The sequence below is a fragment of the Babylonia areolata genome, chromosome 25, assembly GCF_041734735.1.
Source record: "Babylonia areolata isolate BAREFJ2019XMU chromosome 25, ASM4173473v1, whole genome shotgun sequence".
NCBI classification, from domain to species: domain Eukaryota; kingdom Metazoa; phylum Mollusca; class Gastropoda; order Neogastropoda; family Buccinidae; genus Babylonia; species Babylonia areolata.
The window spans coordinates 5,630,971-5,655,560 of NC_134900.1; the positions used below are offsets into that span (position 1 = coordinate 5,630,971).

The window sequence follows — 24,590 nt, forward strand, 5'->3', positions numbered from 1 at the left end:
TGTATAAACAAAATAGTGCTATTTTTGTTGTTGTTGTTAATGCGGATATCTCGGAACTGAGTCAACACAGCTTTATTTATGTGGCTTTTTTTTTTTTTTTTTTTTTTTTTTTTTACTCGGGAGGTCAAAAACTATATAATAAGAGGTTTTACACACATTATCCCGACATGTCCATTTTCAGCCTTTTTTTTAAATTTTTTTTTTTACAGGCCGCGACCTGAAAAAAATATTGCAAGTTACCTAAATGCGGATATCTCGGAACTGAGTTGATACAGTTCTATTTATGTCAGTGGTAGTTTTAGACTCGGGAGGTCAAATACTATGTAGAAAGAGTTGTTACACACATCGGTCATCCCGACATATCCATTTTCCACCCATATTGTTGGCCGCGACCTCAGTGAAGAAATAGTGCAAATTCTTTAAATGCGGATGTCCTGGAAACGACTGGACACAACTCTATTTATGCTGTATTTTTGGAATCGAGAGGTCAACAAATCTACAGAAAAAAGGGGGAGAGGACACCCCCACACACACACACCCGCCCCCATAACAGCGACAGGGAGAGAGGCATACCATCCCCCATGACAGCGACAGGGAGAGAGGCATACCATCCCCCATGACAGTGACAGGGAGAGAGGCATACCATCCCCCATGACAGCGACAGGGAGAGAGGCATACCATCTCCCCCATGACAGTGACAGGGAGAGAGGCATACCATCTCCCCCATGACAGTGACAGGGAGAGAGGCATACCATCCCCCATGACAGCGACAGGGAGAGAGGCATACCATCCCCCATGACAGTGACAGGGAGAGAGGCATACCATCCCCCATGACAGCGACAGTGAGAGAGGCATACCATTCCCCATGACAGTGACAGGAAGAGATGCATACCATCCCCCATGACAACGACAGGGAGAGAGGCACCCCCCCCCTCCCCCTCCCCGACAGCGACAGGGAGAGAGGCATACCATCCCCCATGACAGTGAGAGAGGCATACCATCTCCCCCATGACAGTGACAGCGAGAGAGGTACACCCCACCCCCCTCCCCTGCTCCTCCTTCCCTGCTGGCAGTGACAGACAGAATAACATGTCACGTTGACCACTCCCGGGCACTTCGCAGAGGTCTGTCTGAATCAGTTTAAATGCTTTGGCGACTTTTTTTAAGTATGCGGAAGTGCACGGAATTCTAAGCAGATTTAGATGCTGAATTCAGATCCACATCAAAACTTAGTAAAAAAAAAAAGAAAAAAAAAAAAAAAAAAAAGGATAATAATAAAATAACATAAATAGAAATAAGTCAAAATCCACTGAAAACAGGTTACTAACATCGTCTACTGACGGTAATTTCGTTTCATACGTGCACAAAAACTGCCGGTAAAATATGTACAATGATCTAGGATGTTAAAATTGGATTTTACAGGGTTAGCACTCATTTACAACAATTATTAATTTTGTTCTCTTTCCGTTTCTTCGTAAAACCCAACAGTTTGGCCAACTGTCAGCAACTTGTCTAAAAAATAAATAAATAAAATAAATAAATATATATATATATATATATATTTAATAAAAACAACTTGTCTCCTTGCACCCAAAGATACGAAATAGTCTCCCTTAGATCCAAGCGCTATTTGCTTTGTCAAAAGCCCACTGGATTTGACTTGAAAACCGAGGATTGACGGTGATATGATGCATCAGTTTTTGTGTTTTGTTGTTGTTATTGTCGTCGTCGTGTTGTTCAGATGCATTTTTATGACAGGTCGTTGTTACTATCCTCACGTACCCTCGTTTTCCACAAAAGTCACAGTTCCTAAGTAACCCAAGTGGTAAAAGTAGGGCAAACTGCAAAGGGCGTGGGGAGAGAGAGAGAGACAAGACAAATTCTTTATTATCGAGGATAATAGATAAGCGCTGGCGCGCTTTTTTTCATCCAGCCCCCGCCCTGAAACAGGGTCTACACTACACAGAACTACATTAGGAGAGAGAGAGAGTCTTTTTTGCTGCCGTTAAAAGAGGGCGCTAGCCAGCGGGACAAAGGGGAGGTTACCTACTTCCGGGAGGTTATCGGCCGTAGTTTCGTTTTCTCCGCATAGGCGGATAGTAGTTTGCACAGGACAGGAATGTTAGACCCCTGCCGGAGTCTGCACTAGTTGGGTCACGTTAAGTATGTTATTTTAACGTAATTTTAGATAGAAAATTTCCTTTAGCAGAGAGGGAGAGAGAGTCTTTTTTGCTTGCATAACCCTTGTAATGCAGTGTGCGTTTGGACTTTGAGAGGCGGGCTGATTGCGTTTGTGCAGTCCTGGTTTGTACAGTGACTACTTCAGTTCTTGCATGTGTGTGCAACACGTACGGTTCTGATCATTTCACAGAAGAAGCTGCCTTTTTTATATTGATTTCTCAAGCTGCTGTGTGTGAAGTACCCACTTTATTAGCGTTAAATGACCCATGCATTATCATGTTCCAATTTCAGCCATGGCACAAGCTGAGAACAGCGCCAAAGTGTGGAAACTGCAGGTCCAGGACTTTGACGGGGACCCCAAAGCCTCAGACTTCACACAAGTGGAGGAGTGGCTGCCAGCAACCTTGCAAGCAGGAGGTGATCAGTGGGTCTAGATCTTCTTCTTCTTCTTTTTCTTCTTCTTCTACTTCTTCTTCCTCTTCTTCTACTTCTTCTTCTACTTCTTCTTCTTCTTCTTCCACTTGATGACCAACATCAGCATGTTGATGAAAACTGTCATATTGTGGGAGGTTGCTGTTGGGCACAATTTAACTGGGCCATTGAGGGATGTGTTATTAGGAGAGATGGGGCGCAGTCCACTGGTGTGTTCACGTCTCCAGCTAGGCCAATCCGGCTGCCGTAGTGGTACCCGGGAACACACCTGACTGGCACAGCCCTAGCCTTCTGTGTACCTTCTGATAAAAGAAATAATGATGATAAATAGGTGTGTGGAGAAAAAACAGAAAAAGAAGCAGGACTGGGTTGCACAAGCGACAGCTGCCTAGTGGAAAGAATTTTCTGGTCTGTTTTAATTCCATACACTTAGGAAAAATATTTAAGCTGCCAAATTGACTCATATAGTCATGTGAAGAAGAAAGTCCAAGTCAAAATAAAGAAAGCCAAATTTGGTGCGCAACAGAGCTGTGGAATACCATGAAATAATATGAAAATGGGTATGTGTACGAAAGAAGTGGAAAGGAAAAGAATGTGACCATACAGAAAAAAAAAAAAATGATTAAGAAAAAGGTACATGAGTTGATGTAAGTTTAATTATTATCCTACATTTACAATATTCACTGCACATAGAATGTGATAAGTTAAAATTGGTATTGCAATTTAAAAAAAATTTTTTCATTCACTTTATTTTATTGTATAATCTTACTATCATTACTTGTTTTTTTTGCAGAGGTTTTTCTGGAGGCCATGTTCATATCTGTGGATCCTTACATGAGAGTGGAACTGTGAGTGGCTGACCCAAATCCATTTCAGATTGCTCAGATGGTTAACTGGTTGGTTAGATGGTTGCTTGTTGAGATGGTAGATAACTTAATTAGCTGGCTGACTGGCCATGCATTGGGTTGTTTTAAAAGTCCCAGTCTTGGCTGGACACTGCTCATCACTTGTTTCTGTTTGTATTATTGGTGGGTGTAGGAAGTGATTGTACAGGACTCACATATCTCTTTCATGTTATACATGCAAAGGTGCAGATCTTCTGTTGTGCACTGGTATGTTAAATTTATTTAGGTTGTATAATGATCAGTGAACAGGAACAGAAATTTTTGTTTCTTTGAATCAGGCAAAGGTACATACTATATAACTTCCCTGGTTTAGTTATACACCCTTCATTTGTTTTAAGTTGAACCTTTCTTGTCCTGTACAATTTTTTACTTTCTCACATTTTCAGCTTTTCATCACTTTACTGGAATTCCATAACCATGCAGGAAAAAAAATTAAAGAACCTGAAAAGTTGCTGAATTCTTGTGTGGCTCAAGATGCAAAGACTTTCATAACATGTTTTAATGCGGCTACATGAATTCTTGTGTGGCTCAAGATGCAAAGACTTTCATAACATAATATAATAATAATAATGGATACTTATATAGCACACTATCCAGAAATCTGCTCAAGGTGCTTTACAAAAACACTTTAGTTAACATAAAATATCATATCTATGTTACATACACACACCAAAATGTGACTACACACACACACAAACATGTTTTAATGCGGCTACATTTAGCAGATGCATGCATGTGTGAGCGTGAATTTGAGTGTGCTCATGCACAGGGATAGGTTAATGGATGTGTGTGTGTGTGTGTGTGTGTTTCTCTTAGTGCATGGTCTTGATTCTGCATCTGTTTTAAGAAATCTGCAGGTGTATCTGTAGATTCATAACTTCATTGTCTGTGTGCAGGGAAAAGCTGGGGCCCAACAGGGAGATGTTTGGAGACCAGATAGCAAGGTCCGTAAAGAATTGTTGAAAAGTTTTTTTAACAATTCACTTTAATTGTAAGATTCTCATATCAATATTACCACAATATCTCTCTGATTTGTTGATAGTGTGAAGTTGATTTATGTTATTGCGAAAAGTTGTCCTGAACAAATTTCATACACATTTAGAAGAATAAATCCCATTTTTTTCCTGAGGCATGTACTGTAATTGTTCTTGCTGAATGTCTGCCTGTGTCTGTTTGTCTGTCTGTGTCTGTTTGTCTGTCTGGGTTTGTGTAAGTGTGTTGGAAACTATGACAGTGTACATTTCCACTTTCCTATAACTATTCACACACAAAATTTTTAAACAGTGAAAACCTTTAAGCTGACGCTTGTTTTGCAGAGTGAAGAGCAGTAACAACACGGCCTTTCCAGCAGGCAGCGTGGTTGTGGCTAATGTGGGGTGGCGCACAAGAACGGTGGTGAATGCAGATAAACAGGGCACCTTCGGGCCCATGGTTCGACTCTTACCAGATCTGGGCAGTCTTTCTCCGTCCTTGGGCCTGAGCTGTTTGGGCATGACTGGGTGAGAGAAAGGAGTTTTCTGAATAATTTGGAGACTTCCTGTTCTTGTCATTGCAGCTGAGTACAGTAATGACTGCCTTCACTGCCCACTAATTTAAGGAACTGGTCCTGTGCTGTGTTTATTACTAGGGCTTAAGTGTCATCACCAACACTGCCACCACCACTATTGCTAGCGTACAGTTACTACAATGGAAAGCTTTAAAGCAGGAGTAAATGGTGACAGTAATGGTGATTGCAACAATAATTTGACAACAAGAGTGTGTTTTTTTTATGGGTACTACAATGTATGTTGATAAAACAACTGACATAGCTGCAAAAAAATTCACACAACTTTTACACAACACCATACTGTACAAAAAGCAACTGAATTACAACTTTTGACTTGTTAATACATGTACTTCTTAACAGTGATGTAAATGTGTCTGTTAACCCATTCTTAACAGTAATGTAAATGTCTCTGTTAGCCCATTCTTAACAGTGATGTAAATGTGTCTGTTAGCCCATTCTTAACAGTGATGTAAATGTGTCTGTTAGCCCATTCTTAACAGTGATGTAAATGTCTCTGTTAGCCCATTCCTAACAGTGATGTTAACGTGTCTGTTAGCCCATTCTTAACAGTGATGTAAATGTGTCTGTTAGCCCATTCCTAACAGTGATGTAAATGTGTCTGTTAGCCCATTCTTAACAGTGATGTAAATGTGTCTGTTAGCCCATTCTTAACAGTGATGTAAATGTGTCTGTTAGCCCATTCTTAACAGTGATGTAAATGTGTCTGTTAGCCCATTCTTAACAGTGATGTAAATGTGCCTGTTAACCCATTCTTAACAGTGATGTAAATGTGTCTGTTAGCCCATTCCTAACAGTGATGTAAACGTGTCTGTTAGCCCATTCCTAACAGTGATGTTAACGTGTCTGTTAGCCCATTCTTAACAGTGATGTAAATGTGTCTGTTAGCCCATTCTTAACAGTGATGTAAATGTGTCTGTTAGCCCATTCTTAACAGTGATGTAAATGTGTCTGTTAGCCCATTCCTAACAGTGATGTAAATGTGTCTGTTAACCCATTCTTAACAGTGATGTAAATGTGTCTGTTAGCCCATTCTTAACAGTGATGTAAATGTGTCTGTGAGCCCATTCCTAACAGTGATGTAAATGTGTCTGTTAGCCCATTCTTAACAGTGATGTAAATGTGTCTGTTAGCCCATTCCTAACAGTGATGTAAATGTGTCTGTTAGCCCATTCTTAACAGTGATGTAAATGTGTCTGTTAGCCCATTCTTAACAGTGATGTAAATGTGTGTGTTAGCCCATTCTTAACAGTGATGTTAATATGTCTGTCGGCCCATTCTTAACAGTGATGTAAATGTGTCTGTTAGCCCATTCTTAACAGTGATGTAAATGTGTCTGTTAGCCCATTCCTAACAGTGATGTAAATGTGTCTGTTAGCCCATTCTTAACAGTGATGTAAATGTGTCTGTTAGCCCATTCTTAACAGTGATGTAAATGTGTGTGTTAGCCCATTCTTAACAGTGATGTTAATATGTCTGTCGGCCCATTCTTAACAGTGATGTAAATGTGTCTGTTAGCCCATTCTTAACAGTGATGTAAATGTGTCTGTTAACCCATTCCTAACAGTGATGTAAATGTGTCTGTTAACACATTCCTAACAGTGATGTAAATGTGTCTGTTAGCCCATTCTGTCTCACAATGCCTTGCTTTCTTTCACATTGCAGAGCGTGGGTGGTGCCCCCATGCTTCCCTCCAAACAGTGGGATTGCAGGAAAGCATAATGCTTTGTTCTCCTTCCTTCCTTTGTTTCAGTTGCAGATTTATTAACAAAGAACAGCTTTAAAAGCTGAAGATATATTTTTGCTCTCAGGAAATGGTGTATACTGAATTGTATAGAAAATAGTATTTATGAACATCAAAACCTTTTTGAGACATGCCCCATAAAATTCTTGGAATTGTTTTGGTTTCATCATTCGTAATTGCATAATTTGCTGGGGTCTCTGTTGTACTGGATATTTATTGCACTGTATTCTATCACTTTTTCGTCACAACAGAATTCTGTGTGTGAAATCCAGTCTACTCTCCCTTGGGGAAAGCACATCACTGCAGTGCAGCACCACCTATTTCTTTTCTGTCTGCAAGCGTATTTGTTTTACAGTTGTTGTTTTTTTTGCTCTGTGCCCTGAAAGTGAAAAGAAAAAAAGAGAGGTTTTCCTGAACAGGTTGACCGCCTACTTCGGTCTGTTGCACCGTGGTCAACCCCAGGCTGGTCAGACAGTGCTGGTCAGTGGAGCAGCCGGAGCAGTGGGCAGTGTGGTGGGTCAGCTGGCCCAGATCCAGGTGCAGCAGGTTTAACTGGCCTTCTCTGTAGTCTGCATAGAGGCAGCTGGCAGTTCCAGTATTCCAGATGTACTTTCCAATCCTTCACTAATTCCTCACTCATTCTCCACGCCCATAAAGAGTGTGTATACCATTTGTGTGCTGAAAAGAATGAATGTGTACCTACCTGTCTAAATCACTTTGTATATATATGATAGTCAGTCGTATCCGACTATGACCATCAGAACAGCAGAGGAGGCAACTGCTGTTCCGACTATTTGGGCTAGAATTTGATTATAGTGGAGAGTGTCTTGCCCAAGTTACATCCCCACTCTCTCGGCCAAGAGGGTTTTAGGACAGTCGGTGTTGGGATGGTTCCCAAAGGCCAACCAGCCCACAAGGCTGCAGCACTAAGAGCCAGTGCAGTTTTGCCTCCTAGTTTGAGAGTCATAGTCCTTCACAAAAGACTAAGCTGTAAATGATTTCCCATTGACTGGAGAAACCATTGATAATACAGCTCTCACTTTGCTGTTGGCCCAAATGTAAACTCATGTCAGTCTGCGATATAAGCCGAGTTGTTGGGCACTTTGTAGTACTTCCTTAATCATCTCCGCTCCAACTGAAGGGCGTCAGTAAAGCGCCAGCAAATCTTCTCCAGTCACTTTGGTCTTGAGTGAACCAGCTGATTTCATGCCAGGTCTTGTCTGCTGTTTCCATCTCCTCTTCCACGGTTCTTCTGCGTGTGCCCAGTGGTCTTGTAGGAAATCAACAATAAACCAGTGAGAAGAAGAAGAATACACTTTCCAGCTGCATTGAATAGAAAGCATGCTTTGCTGCATGGTACCCCTCCAGCATGTCTCTTTTCTGTCACATTTAATATTCTGCTCTCTCTCTCTCTCTCTAATAAAGATAGTGACCTTATTTGTCCTTTATGTAAAAGTGCGACGGAGAGTGAACTCCACTTTGTACTTTGTTGTCCTGTGTAAAGTGATCTCAGAAATCAGCTGATACCTTCAAAATTTCATAGGCAACCCTCCTTGTTCAGACTGTATTTGCTTTGTTAATAAACAGCTAGCAATTTACTTGTATAAAGCCTTAAAGATTATAAATACAATATGCAGTTGAGTGTGTGCTAGTTTTCCGCTTTTTTTGTTATTATGTGTGAATAAGACTAAATGCAGATAATGACTGTTTTTCTCATTTTCAGGTTACAACTGTGTTATGTTACATATCTGAATATATTACCTCTGTAATGTTTGTTTACACCACCCCTTCATGAGGGGCCATGGCCTATATTGAATAAAACATCCGTATCAGTATCCGTATCTCTCTCTGTGTCTAGATATAAATACATAAAGATAGATAGATAGATAGATATAATTTTTGAAATGCTCTCCCTCCTGCTTCCCCTTCTTTCTGTATGCCTGTTACTCACCCCCCACCCCTCCTCTCCCCCTCTCTCTCTTCTTCCCTCAAGTTATACCCTTCTCCTTTTCTCTGTGTCTGATGCATGTGTTTCTCAAAAGCATGTGTTTCCTAAAACAGCATGAACTATTCTGTAAAGTGTGTATTTACAGTGTATGCCCCTGTCTTTTTGTCTGTGTCTAATGCATGTGTTTCTCAAAAGCATGTGTGTCATAAAACAACATGACTTACTCTGTAAAGTATGTGTTTACATTGTATCCATGTGAATAGTGCTTTGGAAAAAAAAAGAAAAAAAACCAAAACGCTTACATAGAATATCCTAACATATTATATAAATATATCTGCGTACACATTTGCATGTATTCATATGCATTTATTCATGTTTGAAATACTGTGCCATGTGATTGTTCATGTACTTTGATTGCCAGAAAGTGCATGAGAAAGAGAAGATACATGATCCTGTGCAGAGTGTACTGCTGCATCAACAGCCATCAGCCCCATCCCAAGGTCCCCTCAGTCCACACAAACACAGCAACAGAAATGCACTGTGAAAGCAATTGGCCTGCTCTGGTAGAAAAAAGTGTTAAAAAAACCAAAAAAAACAACAAAAAAACCCACTAAATGTCCTTATGCTGTTTTTGGCTGAAGGGACAGTGAATTCATTCATATATACTGTGTCCAGGGCTCAGTATAGGAAGGTAAGACCCAGTTTTTTTTTTCCACCGTTTTTGCCTTCCCCAACTGAAGTCCAGTACCAGTTCACAACTGGGAAGAGTGTGGAGAATCACAGAGCAAAGCGCCCAGCTTTCCAAAGGACACAGCCACCAGGCCAGAACTGGGACCTGAACGGTGATCACTGAATGCCTGACACTGGATCACAAGTCCCAACCCAGTTCATGCGTGGTAGAAAACTGAAATCTGATAACGAGGACCAGCTGTGGGCTGCTTGACTCATTCTGCCGTTTACAGTTTTGCAGCTAGTTTTGTGCCTATGCCCATATAGAGCGCTTGGTCATCAAGTCCTGATTAATTATCGGATTGTTTGACCTTTCAGCTTAGTATAACCATCTCAGAAAAGAAGACAACAGAAAATGATAAACTTCCAAGTGATTTACTGAAGAAGATAAAAAAAGGGAGTCCTGTTTAAGCATTTTCAAGCTCAATTTTCTTTAATAATTTATGATTATGATGTTAGCTAATGAGCAGTGTTTCGTTGCCTGGTAAGTGTTAAATAAACAATGCCAGTATGTATACAGTGTTTTTAATCTTCACAATCATGCCTCTTATGATTGTATGAATACTGAAAGTCAACAACAAACTTCAGTTTTAAAAGAAATTCTGGTAATTTATCAAAAATCCAAGAATAGATATTGACAAGAATATTATATAGTAATAGATATGATTGACATACTTTGCATCCAAGTTACAGAGTTATAGTTATGAGGATTGTTTATCTTATCTCATCACTGTATGGAAAAGAACTTTGCGTGATCATCCTATTTCAAGGTGAAATGGACTTGCATGATCTGATTAAATTCTGTACCTTTATGAAGATGCTGAATGTGCCTCTTTACAGAAAAAAAAATTGTGCCTTTATGCACACATTTTGAAGTCTGTTTCCAAACTGCGTTGCTTTGAATAACTGGCTTACCTCTGTTCAGAATGCATAATCTTCAGTGAAGTAATGTAAGTTCACACACCTTGGTTCAGAATACTTAATGTTCAGAGATGAACTGTAAATTAGTATCTTGGTTTAAAAGTGCTTTGTTTTAAGGGATGTTGAATGAGTTAGTTGACACACCTCACTTCAAATTACTTTATAAAGGTGGGATATTCAGCATTGTCTTTATGGGGCACTTTGGTTAGCTTATTTCTATATTTCACTTTTATTCAGTTTTATGATGGTCATATCGATTAAACAGTGCCTAGACCCAGACCGTAATTTTTACACTCCCACCCATGCCTATATTTTCAGGAACATAGTACGAGTTAATGAAGACACCGCGGTTCAAAGTCCTGTTGTTTTTTTTTTTCAGGGCTGCACTGTAATTGGTTCAGCTGGATCCCAGCAGAAATGCAGCTGGCTGAAAGAAGCAGGCTTTGATCATGTGTTCAACTACAAAGAGACAGCAGTTGATGTTGCTTTGAAAGAAGTGGCACCAGATGGAATCGATTTGTACTTTGATAATGTGAGTATGGATTGTTCAGATTCCAAGGTTTATTCAAGTTCGTAAGCACTGGTTATTATTAATTATTGACTTATAGTTGACTTCATTAAGTCTGCGCCTTATAAATATTATTATTAGTAGTAGTAGTTCTTTTTTTATGTATTTATCTTTTTTTCTTTTTCTTTTTTTTTTTTTAATTTTTTATTTTTTTTTTATTTTATTTTTTTTTTCTCAAGGCCTGACTAAGCGCGTTGGGTTACGCTGCTGGTCAGGCATCTGCTTGGCAGATGTGGTGTAGCGTATATGGATTTGTCCGAACGCAGTGACGCCTCCTTGAGCTACTGAAACTGAAACTGAAACTATTAATTATTTCTTCTTTGACATTTGTGGGTTGTGACTCCCTCGGTCACATGTACACAAGAGTGGGCCTTCACATGCATGACCGTTTTTACCCCCACCATGTAGATAGCCATACGTACACCAATTTCAGGGGGTGCATGCTGGGTGTGTTCTTGTTTCCATATCCCACCGAATGCCGACTTGGTTTACGGATCTAATTCTAAAATCATGGCATCTTAAAATAGTTTGTCTGTCATTATATTTGACCTCAAAACACTTACCTAAGACATGGAAAACATCAGAACTCAAACCATTTTTGTTTGTTTTCATAAGCAGAGCTTTAAAAACTGTACCAATAATAATGATAATAATTGTGCGCATTTTTTTTTTTTAGCATTTGCCATTTAGCTCTAAGCACATTGAACAATATATGTAGCATGAAAAAGGTGCAGGAATAAAATCATTAGAATTAATGTCTTAAAACAATGTAACGTCACTCACAACACTCTACCATCTCCCCCTCCTCCCCCCCCAACCCCCCCCCCACACACACACACACACAAACACCAAGAGCCATGTGTTCTGTTGAAGTCCTAGACCTTTTACTGTGTTCCTACAGATGACTGAAAACTGAATGGTGGTTGTGATTGTGAGCAGGTTGGTGGAGACTTCACCTACAGCGTCATAGCAAAGCACATGAAGTTTGAAGGGCGGGTTGTGATGTGTGGCGCCATCTCCACCTACAGCTGTCCAGACCCCATGAGTGAGTGCTGTGCCTTGCTGTCAGCAGGTTTTCTCCCAAGTGGTGTAGGACTACCGGTATGTGCTTAACTCTCTCCATATGAACGGCGAAAGAGAAGACGTTAACAGCGTTTCACCCCAATTACCACCATCAAAATATTGCAAGCGGATGGCTCTTACACTGAAGAGGTGAATGTTAACAAAGAATACCACGACGGAAGCTAAAGGTTGGGTCATTGAGACACCCACTGGATATCCGAGGTGTCTGTGTAGAGGAGAAGAGAGGACTGGCCATACTGAGTGAGTTAAGAAGGGGCGTTGAAAAGCCAAAAAGGCTTTACAAAAAAAAAAAAAAAAAAAGTCCCAAATTCTGTACTGTACTGTACTGTACTGTACTGTACTGTGAGACCTGGATTTGAACCCTGACCCTCACAAACAATATACTGGCAGATAAGCATCTTAACCGCTCTGCCACCTTCTCTCTAAAAGCAGCAAAAGGTGAAGATACAGAACGTGTTACAGTGGAGGAGGGATTTTGTTTAATGTCCCGTCACACATATCGGTGATTGAAAACATTTTGTTCAAGTATTTATGAATACATTTGAGTATTATCGGTTAGAAGGGGTGGGAGATGTGAATGAATGGAGGGTTGGGGGGAAACTGGGCAAATGAGGGTGAAATATAAGGTGAAATTTGAAAAAAAGAAAAAAAAAAAATCTAAATACAATTACAGGAAATTACTTAAAGGACTTCGTAAAAGAGAAGTCGTTAAACTGACAAGCGAAACAACTGATAATGAATGCAAAAAGTCAAAAACATCAACGTTCTCAGTCACTTGTGAAGACACACTTTCGTGTACATAAGGCTTCATCAAGGTACAGTCAAAAATTATATGCTCAATTGTCAGGTTACTAAAGCATGTGCACTTGACATAAGAACAATACTTGGTCCGTAATGAATTTGATAATAGCCTGTGTGTTACAGTACGGGACTGGACGTTGTACGCTGTGGAGAAGCAGCTGACCATTGTGGGGAGCAACGTGATCTCCTTTGCTCAGCACTACCCCGAGGCCATCGGTCAGCTGCTGCAGTGGGTCAAACAGGTCAGCCGCTGTCGCTCTTTGTGTGTGTGCTGCACCGTCTTCCCTTCTCACACTGGCTTTCTCTCTGTGCCGTGCATTCTTTTACTTTAACTCTCTCCATACGGACGGCGAAAGAGACGACGTTAACAGCGTTTCACCCCAATTACCATCATCAAAATACTGCAAGCGGAAGGCTCTTATACTGAAGAGGTGAATGTTGACAAAGAATACCACAATACTGATGACGGAAGCTAAAAGTTGGGTCATTCAGACACCCACTGGACATCCGAGGGGTTTGTGTAGAGGATAAGAGAGGACTGGCCGTACTGAGTGAGTTAACTAACACGTGCTGGCTTTCTCTCTGTGCTGTGTGTCCATTTGTGTGCACACACTGGCTTTCTGTCTGTGGTGTCCGTCCTTTTACATACACACACTGGCTTTCTGTCTGTGGTGTCCGTCCTTTTACATACACACACTGGCTTTCTGTCTGTGGTGTCCGTCCTTTTACATACACACACTGGCTTTCTGTCTGTGGTGTCCGTCCTTTTACATACACACACTGGCTTTCTGTCTGTGGTGTCCGTCCTTTTACATACACACACTGGCTTTCTGTCTGTGGTGTCCGTCCTTTTACATACACACACTGGCTTTCTGTCTGTGGTGTCCGTCCTTTTACATACACACACTGGCTTTCTGTGTGTGGTGTCCGTCCTTTTACATACACACACTGACTTTCTGTCTGTGGTGTCCGTCCTTTTACATACACATACTGGCTTTCTGTCTGTGGTGTCCGTCCTTTTACATACACACACTGGCTTTCTGTCTGTGGTGTCCGTCCTTTTACATACACACACTGGCTTTCTGTGTGTGGTGTCCGTCCTTTTACATACACACACTGACTTTCTGTCTGTGGTGTCTGTCCTTTTACATACACACACTGGCTTTCTCTCTGTGGTGTCCGTCCTTTTACATACACACACTGGCTTTCTGTCTGTGGTGTCCGTCCTTTTACATACACACACTGGCTTTCTGTCTGTGGTGTCCGTCCTTTTACATACACACACTGGCTTTCTGTCTGTGGTGTCTGTCCTTTTACATACACACACAGGCTTTTCCTCTGTGCTGTTCATCCATTTACATACACACACTGGCTCTCTCTCTGTTCATCCATTCACATACACACACTGGCTTTCTCTCTGTTCATCCATTTACATACACACACTGGCTCTTTCCCTGTTCATCCATTTACATACACACACTGGCTTTCTCTGTTCATCCATTTACATACACACACTGGCTCTTTCTCTGTTCATCCATTAACATACACACACTGGCTCTTTCCCTGTTCATCCATTTACATATACACACTGGCTCTCTCTCTGTTCATCCATTTACATACACACACTGGCTCTTTCCCTGTTCATCCATTTACATACACACACTGGCTCTTTCCCTGTTCATCCATTTACATGCACACACTGGCTTTCTGTTCATCCATTTACATGCACACACTGGCTTTCTGTTCATCCATTTACATGCACACACTGGCTCTTTCCCTGTTCATCCATTTACATACACACACTGGCTCTTTCCCTGTTCATTCATTTACATACACACACTGGCTTTCTCTGTTCATCCATTTACATACACACACTGGCTCTTTCCCTGTTCATCCATTTACATACACACACTGGCTTTCTCTCTGTCATTCCTTGTGGTATTCATCCATTTTCACACACACAGTCTTTCTGTCATTCCATGTGCTGTTCATCCATTTACAGACACATACTGGTTTTCTCTCTGTCTTTCTGTATGCTGTTCATCTGTTTACATTTACACACTGGCTTTCTCTCTCCCTTTCTATGTGGTATTCATCCATTTATATACATACTCCAGCTATCTCACTCCCAGACTGAGAAAAACAGCCTGATAAAAAAAACAAGAAAGGCAAAGCCTTCAAGACTCACTTGTGATACACTTTTTTAAAAAATCCAAGCTTTTTATGTATTGAGTATAATGCATTTACTGTTATATTTATATTTTTTGTATTCTCTAAACTTGGCACTTTGATCTGATATTCGACCCAACAAAAGATCTGTCATTATTATCATTTTTTGTTCAGACAGGAACTTCTTTTGCTGAGCATGGAAGTTTTGTTTATTGCAAACGTTTTGGTGCAGACAGTAAAACAAGGGAAATTACTCTGCTGGGGGAACTTAGTTTGCTTTAAACTGATCTTTCTCATCTTAAACATTACATTTTGAAATTATACTCAATACATAAAAAGCTTGGATTTTTTTAAAAAAGTGCATCACAACTGAGTCTTGAAGGCCTTGCCTCTCTTGTTTCAAAATGTAATGTTTAAGATGAGAAAGATCAGTTTAAAGCAAATTAAGTCCCCTAGCATTAGAGTAATTTCCCTTCTTTACTATCTTTACCAAAACGTTTGCAAAATAAATAAAACTTCCATGCTTACCAAAAGAAGTTCCTGTTTGAACAAAAAATGATAATAATGACTGCTCTTGTTGTTGGGTCGAATATCAGATCAAAGTGCCAAGTTTAGAGAATACAAAAAATATAACAGTAAATGCAGTTTGCATATAATTAGGCTTCATTTTTTTGTTTTTTTTTTGTTTTGTGCCCATCCCAGAGGTGCAATATTGTTTTAAACAAGATGACTAAAAAGAACTGAATTTTTCCTATTTTTATGCCTAATTTGGTGTCGACTGACAAAGTATTTGCAGAGAAAATGTCAATGTTAAAGTTTACCACGGACACACAGACACACACACACACACACACAGACAACCGAACACCGGGTTAAAACATAGACTCACTTTGTTTACACAAGTGAGTCAAAAACACACAAAAAAAAACAACGAAAACTTATTGTTTCTTTTGCTTTGCAGGGCAAACTGAAGTACCGAGAGACCATCACAGAAGGGTTTGAAAACACGCCTGAAGCCTTTGCTTCTCTTTTCAAAGGGGCCAACATTGGAAAAGCTGTGGTGAAAATCTGATCGCAATCTGATCGCATTCAAACACTTCTGCCTGGAGGAATGAGGTAGCTCCAGACAGAGGTCAGTTTAAGTTTGAGTAGCTCAAGGAGGCGTCACTGCGTTCGGACAAACCCATATACGCTACACCACATCTGCCAGGCAGATGCCTGACCAGCAGCGTAACCCACCACGCTTAGTCAGGCCTTGAGGTCAACAGAGTGTGGTGTGCATTAGAAAATGCCCGGGTCCACGATGATACACTTTAAAGTGCCCTTTTAACTCTCTCCATACGAATGGCGAAAGAGACGACGTTAACAGCGTTTCACCCCAATTACCATCATCAAAATATTGCAAGAGGAAGGCTCTTATACTGAAGAGGTGAATGTTGACAAAGAATACCACAGTTCTGACGACGGAAGCTAAAGGCTGGGTCATTCAGACACCCAGTGGACATCCGATGGGTCTGTGTAGAGGAGAAGAGAGGACTGGCCGTACTGAGTGAGTTAAAACTTGAATCCTTTTTGTTTGTTTCAAAATTACAGCGGTTGATTGATGGGTATCACATGTGAATCTGTTGTCTTTACTAAAAAAGTAAAACCTCAGGTATGATTTGAAACGGTTTCAAGATGAAGGAAGTGGAGTTTCATCTTTGATCACAAGGTTCAGTTGTACACAGGACAGGAATGTCCCTGACACTGCGCTATGTAGGACTGTTTTTATGCAGTCATTTAGAGAGCTATGAAATAGACAAGCTGGTGGGGGAAGAGGGGAATTACGGTTCCTGGATAGAAACCAGTTTCTGCTATTGTGCTTGCGAGTTTTTTTTGTTTTTTTTTCCCCCTATGTTTAATGTCTTGTGCACAAACATACGCAGTACACTTTCTTCCACTTCACTCAAAGTCAAGACAGGCAACATGGATCGTTTCTGGATTGCTTTATTTTTTTTCTTTTCTTTTCATCCAATGATATGAATAATAAAGCAACAATGAATAAATAAAACGGCTGTCCAAAGTTCTTATGTCTAAAGCGAAAGTGAACAAATAAATGCACAATTCATAAATTTGATGAAACACATACCATGAGTGACATTAACAAAGCAAGAAGTGTCGAAATTATTTGACTGTAGTTTTTAGGTAACGAATACCACCACTGAACGAGACACTCCGGAGATACTGCATGTCATGATGAAAACCAAAGTTATGTCACGCGCCAATGGGTATCCTGTGTGACACGCCTCTGCATGTCACACACGACACTGCCATGTCACACACCACAGTTCTGGTGAATGGTGCGGCTAAGTACTGACAACAGAACACTGAAGGTACGGTGTGTCAGAGATCAACAAACCAGCAGATGACTTTTTCCAAAACCACATCACATCCACCAGAATAATGGTTTGTGACAATGATGTGCTGATAGGTGACACATCACAGTCAGTACTTACAGGTGCAGAAATGTCACATTCGCCAATGAATAGATCTATGGGTATCCAGGGGAAATACTTTTTTGATGGGAGATAACTAACACTCACAGTGGTTATCGATGGGTGGTACACATACAATGAAGGAACAGGTGTGTGGCATGGATCAAAAGTTCAAACCGTGATGAGACATGGGTAAGCACATTCATGGATACAAAATCATGGGTCATCTGATATTACAGTAGTAGCCTGTGACACAGCACAGCATGGTAAAACCACCCACAAGTCATGACATGTCATGTCGCAATGCACAAGCCTGTACCACGGCACAGTACAGGTAAATGGCACAAGAGGCAACGACACACATTTTTGCCCCAAAATTATTTCACCTTGGTAGCACTGACGAACGTACACACATTTCACTTATGGCAGAGGCATACCACTTCAATGTAACCAATTTCTGAAACCTGCTGCTGAACAGCAAGGCATTGTTTTTACATGACAGCCCATGTGTGAAAAACAAAATCATACCAAAAAAAAAAAGAAGAAAAAAAAAAAAAGAAGAAAAAAAAAAGAAGATAAACTGAAAATATTTGTCCAGATGAGAATTGCTTTCAGCCTAAAAGTCAAGTCAATGATCAGCCTTCATGATAAAAAATATCCAAAGAAATGTGCTGAGATTGCGGTAGATTAGAGTACCGTTGGTTTGTGGGACAGTACAGAAACAGATGAGATTCAGGTCCACTTATTTACAGTGCTACTTGGTCAGATTAAGGCCTCTTTTGTAGTGCTTCCTCATTCGCAAATGTGAGTATGATATGAAAGAGAGTAAACAGTCTGCGAATGTAATGTGGTGTTGCCTATGTGGCTGAGCACTTGCAGTGAAAGGTATGTGAACAAATGTGTTCAACTTACTTCAAGCCATTTTTCCATTGTGATGATTGCAGTAATAGTTGGCAGGCTTCCTCTTGAGAAATGTCTGATCCAATGTCACTTTTTTTTTTTTTTTTTATTCCAGAAGGACAGCTCTCAATCTCAAACGATTCTCTATTCTGCACATGCTCTTTCCTTGCTGCACATCACGAGGATGTGAGTGTGTGTGTGTGAAGTCTGACCCATATCTATGGTGGAGGGACAAAAATATTATGACATGGAAAGAATGGAAAAAGGAAAAAGATACACATCATTTTTTGGACGCAACATCTACTTCCTGTCAACTCTCATCAAGACTGTATATTTATATATATAAAAAGAAAAAAAAAAAAGAGTACACAATAATAAAGCAGAAGTGCTGGACAGACCAACCTGACTGTGCTCTTTGGAGATCTGACAGATGTTAAAAGTGTGTGACAATTCACAGGCATTCCAGCATGTGTATGTTGTTTGTTCATACAATGCAGGCCTGTGTTTACATGTACCAGGTTCATGCATGCAGCTTCTAGTGTGTGTAGCAAGTCACCTATGACCAAAATCCATGTATACCAAATGTACCTTTCCAAAATGTGTCTTTGTACTTTGTTGCAATCCTGTGCAGACAGGCATGTGCCAGTATGTGTAGACCTTCAGATGCATTACACATTTGTTCCTTCATGTACAACAGCATACCTGTATGTGTGTGCAATGCAGAGTGTGCATCATGCCAGTAGTGCAGAACACATTCTTCTGGCAAACATGTAGGTGCACTGGGGATCTGTGACTAAACACTCACTGGAAAAAAAACCCCCAAAAAACCCATAAAGTTCACAAACAGCAGGTGGTGAAATGGACTCATCATATATGATGCCCAGTTCTGAACACTTTTTCATGGTATGCAATGGCGACTGGGACCACCATTCAATAAATAGGCACATATTCACAAACCCACTTACAAACAATAATACACACACACACACACATACATATATATATATATATATATATATATATATAGGCCAGTGTCATGGAAATCTGATAATCAATTACACACAATACATGCAAGGTGTTAAGTCAACATTTCAGAATCAACAGATGAGCAAAACTATCACATGTAGAGATATGAGGGCAAGATGCGAGGGGAAGGGTACAGTGCAGGCAGGGGAAGTCTACAGAATATGGACACATTCTGTTGTATTCCAAGTCTTTCATCAGCTCTCACAGCAAATTAACAAAACATATCTCTTTGATCAACTCTAGCAGCAAAAGTAACAAAATATGTCATGTAACTGAACTCTCAGTAAAAAAAGGTAAGACATCTCACTGAATACTTCGCCCCTAACAGCATTGTAATCTGAAAGCACTGTATGCCATAAAGATCTGAAACGAAACACTGGTGCCAGAAAATTTCTTCAAATTATACAGCAACACAGAACATGAGCCAACAAGAGCTGTAATAACAGTTGCAAATGGTACTTTTTCTCCTGAAACTGTATGACTCCACATTGCCAAATAGCAAATCATTATTATAGTGTCACCTAATGTCACAGACTGAATGCAGCACCAACATTACAAAACTGCTGAACTCACAGGACCAACCCTGTCACTGACAGACCACAGCTGACAATCAGCCAGGCTTTCTGATCAGTGAAAAATCTTGGGAGTTCCCAAGGACTCTTTTACCACAATTCTAGGGGCGTTCCACACTGCCTTCTGATGGTCACTTTAATGCTCCACGTTCTAATCCAATCTGCACTGCTACACATGCAGAGGTATCAACCAAGAGATTCAATGCCAGATGTAACAATGTTGGAACGACTATGAGGTTGCTGAGAGAGAGGGAAAAACAAAAAGAAAAAAAGAAACCAGCTGGGGGACATGGAGAGAGAGCACATTGAAGTCAACAAACGTTCAGCAGTACCCACCTGGCCTGAGCTAGCCTCTGAAAGATAGGAGAAAGGGATTGTGGCAGTCTTCTCCAGATCTGTGGGAGACGAAGGTGTATGTGCACAGAGTGGACAAATCCTGCGCACGGGCCTGGCTGATGATGAAGTACAGTAAGAAAGGAAGTGCACAGTACTCTTCAACGTAGATCTCTATGTGTCGTATTGCAGCATCATCAAGCTTCAGACTAAGTCTGCTGTTATGAATATACTCTGAAGTTTGTGCTAAGTGACACTCTGCTGTTGCAAGTTATCTGGGAATTTGTCCATAATGAGTCAAGTGACTTAGCTGTTGGCAACAGTGCTAGGGTCTGTTCTGGTGTGTGGTTCCATGGCAACCTAACACTGATACCTCCCAATAAACTGTCAATGTAAAACACTGTTAACAGAACCAGTCCAGGGTTGGTGCAGGGACAATTCAAGATGAGCAGCTTAGGAATAATGCCACTGATATGGTGAGGACTATGGGACATAACAAGAAAGAAGAAGCAGAAAAGAAAAAAAAAAGCTCTACACGTCCATGCGGCATGCAAAAGACAGCGATATGGGAGCAACCAGTATTAAACAGCTATAGGGGCAGTGAATTCATGTTCACAATGTCTAGGGCTGGGCGCTAAAGGCAGGGCCTAATCCTCTCCTTCCTTGATCAAAGTCAGACACCCATTCATATCTACGTGGAGTGGAGAAAATCAGAGTGAAGTGCCTTTCCCAAGGACGCAACACAATGCCAAGCCAGGGTCTTGGACTCTGGCCACTGCTGAACACCACATCACAAGTCCCAAGTCATTTCTCTGCCATGGCGCCCCTTAACAGTAAATACATGCTGTAAGTATTCTGGAAAGAAGAGAAGGGGAGGGGAAGAATCAGAGCTAAAACATTTTGAAAAACGTGTGCCCTGTCACAGAATCAGAATATTTTCATGGGCAACGGAAGCATCTCACAAAATCTGCATCAAACATTTGAGACATTAAGAAAAAAAAAAGGTGGTGTCATTGTTTTTAACTCTTTCACACTGTCAGTACTATCAGAATACCACATACAACAGTGAATACTTATCACCACACACAACACAAACTGCTCATAAATGACATTCAAATATTCTCTATCCTGATGATCTGCAGGAAGCTTCCAAAAGAAACAACTGATCTGTTCACACACAGCCTTGAAAGGTTTATGAACTTTAGGAGATTTGGGGGAAAAAAAAAATCTATGCATAAATAATTCTTACATGGTCCTGGTTTGTGAAATAACATGGTGTGGAGTAAACCATGATATGTAGTGATGTACTGAATCAGCCAGTACCACTGCCAAACAGACTGGATGATTTCAAGCCAAGTCCATCCTGGCATTGCCTTCACACATCGGCCTCAGTTGCTGTGCTAGGTCATCATTAGTCACTCCCAAACAATTCCTTTCATGTTCTCAAACCTGTACACATCTGATCCATTGTTTATTTTAAAAACACAATTTCACATAGCCTTTAGACTAAAAAAAAAAAAAATTGTTAAACATTAATGACCTCCTCTAAGTTCTCATCTTCAAATATGTTGTGGGGCTGGTTTTTCTGTTTGTTTGTTTTGTTTTGTTTTTTGTTGTTTTTTTTGTCTGAAGCTTGTCATCAGGTGTTGAGATTGGTTACAGAACTACTTGAAGAATGTTTCTCAAGAGTACTTCTGATTCTTAAAAGTCAGTCACTGGTACCATGTATGTTTTAACTCACAGCAGCTAGTGCAACTCGATATCATTATGTGAGGCTGGACAACTGTTTTTGTTCAGCACTACACAGCAACAACTAAGCCTACAGCAATATACCAACAGCAATATGCCTACAGCAATATGCCAACAGCAATATGCCTACCTGCAGCAACACTGTGCTTAACTACATTTTGTTATCCGTCAAGAAACAAAACAAAAAAGGAAGAAAAAAAACACAAAAAACACCTGCAACTGTGCAAGAGATATGAGTGAAACATTTTAGCCACCCTGAACCTGAATGCCCACACAGCCGGTCTTCACATGTCCAGCAAGGCTAAAGAACTGCAGCAGGCCACGGCCATCTCCTGAATAGGACCTCTTTCAACTGGTTTCACTCAGATGCTGACAGTCTCATAGTCTACATACTGTTTCAAAGTGGCCACCCATCACTGGAGGGGGAAAAACACATACATCTCTTGAAGATAATCTAATCAGCGTTACAAAAGACTTTTTTTTGCTCTGTTTTGTACGGGAGAAAAACGGGATCCTGATATCAGATCTAAGGAAGAAATGGTTAGAAGTATTGTACTGTCAGGAAAAAAAAAAAGAGCTGACAATGGGAAGAAGGCAAACAACTGATGATGATACACATTCTGAGAACAGGACCATTCCATGGAACTGAGTTGGGGGGGAGTGGTTTGTGGGGGGGAGATGATGATGATGATAATTCAGGAAAGGGAAGTCCCATGCCACGACAACATCGTACACATCACGCTCAACTTCAAAGGCATGACACAATGGCGGAAACACAACAAGGTCAATCGTAATAATAATGTATATATATATATATATATATATATATACCAAAAATGACAAACGTGACATAAGAATCCCATCAATCATTAATAAATAAGTGAGCTGGAAACTGTACAGGCAAAGAAGCATGGCACGTGGTTGTTGGACTGAAACCAGTCACACAAGTTACAGTCGGTCAAGTCGCACTCCTCCCCTTTCTCATTCTCCATCATCCCCTTCATAAAAACAGAATTAAAAAAAAAAAACAAAAAAAAAAAAAACCCACCTCATCAGCTTACCTCTCACCTCTCCATCCCCCACGCATTATTTACAAACTGTCACTCTGAAATACGATGAACTGACATAGCTACCCAGACTGTATCCAAAACAACAGTTTTGTCAAACACATATATAATATATATATATATATAATGTATCAATACTGTGCTGCAAGTGTTGCTCAACAACACGGTTCCCTCAACATTTCATTACTTCGAAAGGTTAACACACTGCTGCAAACAGTGCACGTGCACTGGGTGCGACTGCACAACAAAGACTTCACTGAGTGCAGGGTCTGCTATTTACTGTGTGACTGTAATGAGTGAGCAGACAGTGCCTTGCTGTGTACAGTTTTTTTGTAAACATTGTACTCAGTGAAAACTATAACTACACTACACCACATGACTAAGTGGCAACATTGTATCGTGAGCAATTTACACTGTACTGTAAGCATTGTACACTGTGACAACACTGTACTGTAAGCATTGTACACTGTGACAACACTGTACTGTAAGCATTGTACACTGTGACAACACTGTACTGTAAGCATTGTACACTGTGACAACACTGTACTGTAAAGCATTGTACACTGTGACAACACTGTACTGTAAGCATTGTACACTGTGACAACACTGTACTGTAAAGCATTGTACACTGTGACAACACTGTACTGTACGCATTGTACATTGTGACAACACTCCTAAAAAAAACAAAAAAAACATGGTACGCTGTACTGCAAGCATTTTCCATTGTACTATTCTAAGAGGACGCCGTAAGCATTGTACTCTGTGACGACATTACACTCTTCAGTGTAACTAATTAACTTTGTTTTCTGTGCAAACTCTTTAACTGTAGTGCAAACACTGCATACCGAGACAGCACTACACTACGAGCAATGTCCACATGACTAATCTGTATATTGGGCAACATATACTCTTTGACACAATACATGCTCATTACTGTCAGCACTGTACAGAGTGTGTCCATACTGTACTGTAAGCATGGCATTCTGTGTGCCTGTGTGCATTCTGCATTGAATTTGAAAGCACTTTGTACTACTAGTGTATACTACACTGACTATTCCAGACCATAACTTTTCAGGCTGCAAGGCGCTTTGGATCATAGGCAGCACCTATGGTTCTGCAGGGAAAGCGATCTTGTCTCACCCACAAATATAAGGCGCTTCAGACTGCAAGGTTCGCTAATTTCAAAATTGCAAAAAACAGACAAGAACCCGACACCATAGTCAAAGTCAAACCCCAAAATGTACGGTCACATGATACAGTCAAAAGCAAACATGTATGTGTTCCAACATGGAGAACAGAAAAATGTAATCCAAAGTCACAGGTGTTGACAGCCAGAAAAAGATCTCATTTCAAGTCCAATGCTGCAAGTCCATACAAAAAAAAAAAGAAAGAAAAAAAAGAAAAAAAAGAAGAAGATAAAATAA

General features: G+C 40.4%; 1 protein-coding gene across 1 annotated transcript; it reads left to right on the forward strand.

Moving 5' to 3' along the window:
* The first annotated feature begins 2,017 nt into the window (after window positions 1-2,017).
* LOC143299611 (prostaglandin reductase 1-like) lies at window positions 2,018-22,688 on the forward strand. Its single transcript, XM_076612903.1, has 10 exons — window positions 2,018-2,163; window positions 2,473-2,598; window positions 3,407-3,461; window positions 4,415-4,462; window positions 4,835-5,017; window positions 7,246-7,363; window positions 10,804-10,956; window positions 11,932-12,037; window positions 13,000-13,118; window positions 16,007-22,688. Exons 2-10 carry the CDS (start codon window positions 2,475-2,477, stop codon window positions 16,115-16,117), a joined length of 1,017 nt encoding a protein of 338 aa, XP_076469018.1. The 5' UTR covers window positions 2,018-2,163; window positions 2,473-2,474; the 3' UTR covers window positions 16,118-22,688.
* The last annotated feature ends 1,902 nt before the right edge of the window (window positions 22,689-24,590 follow it).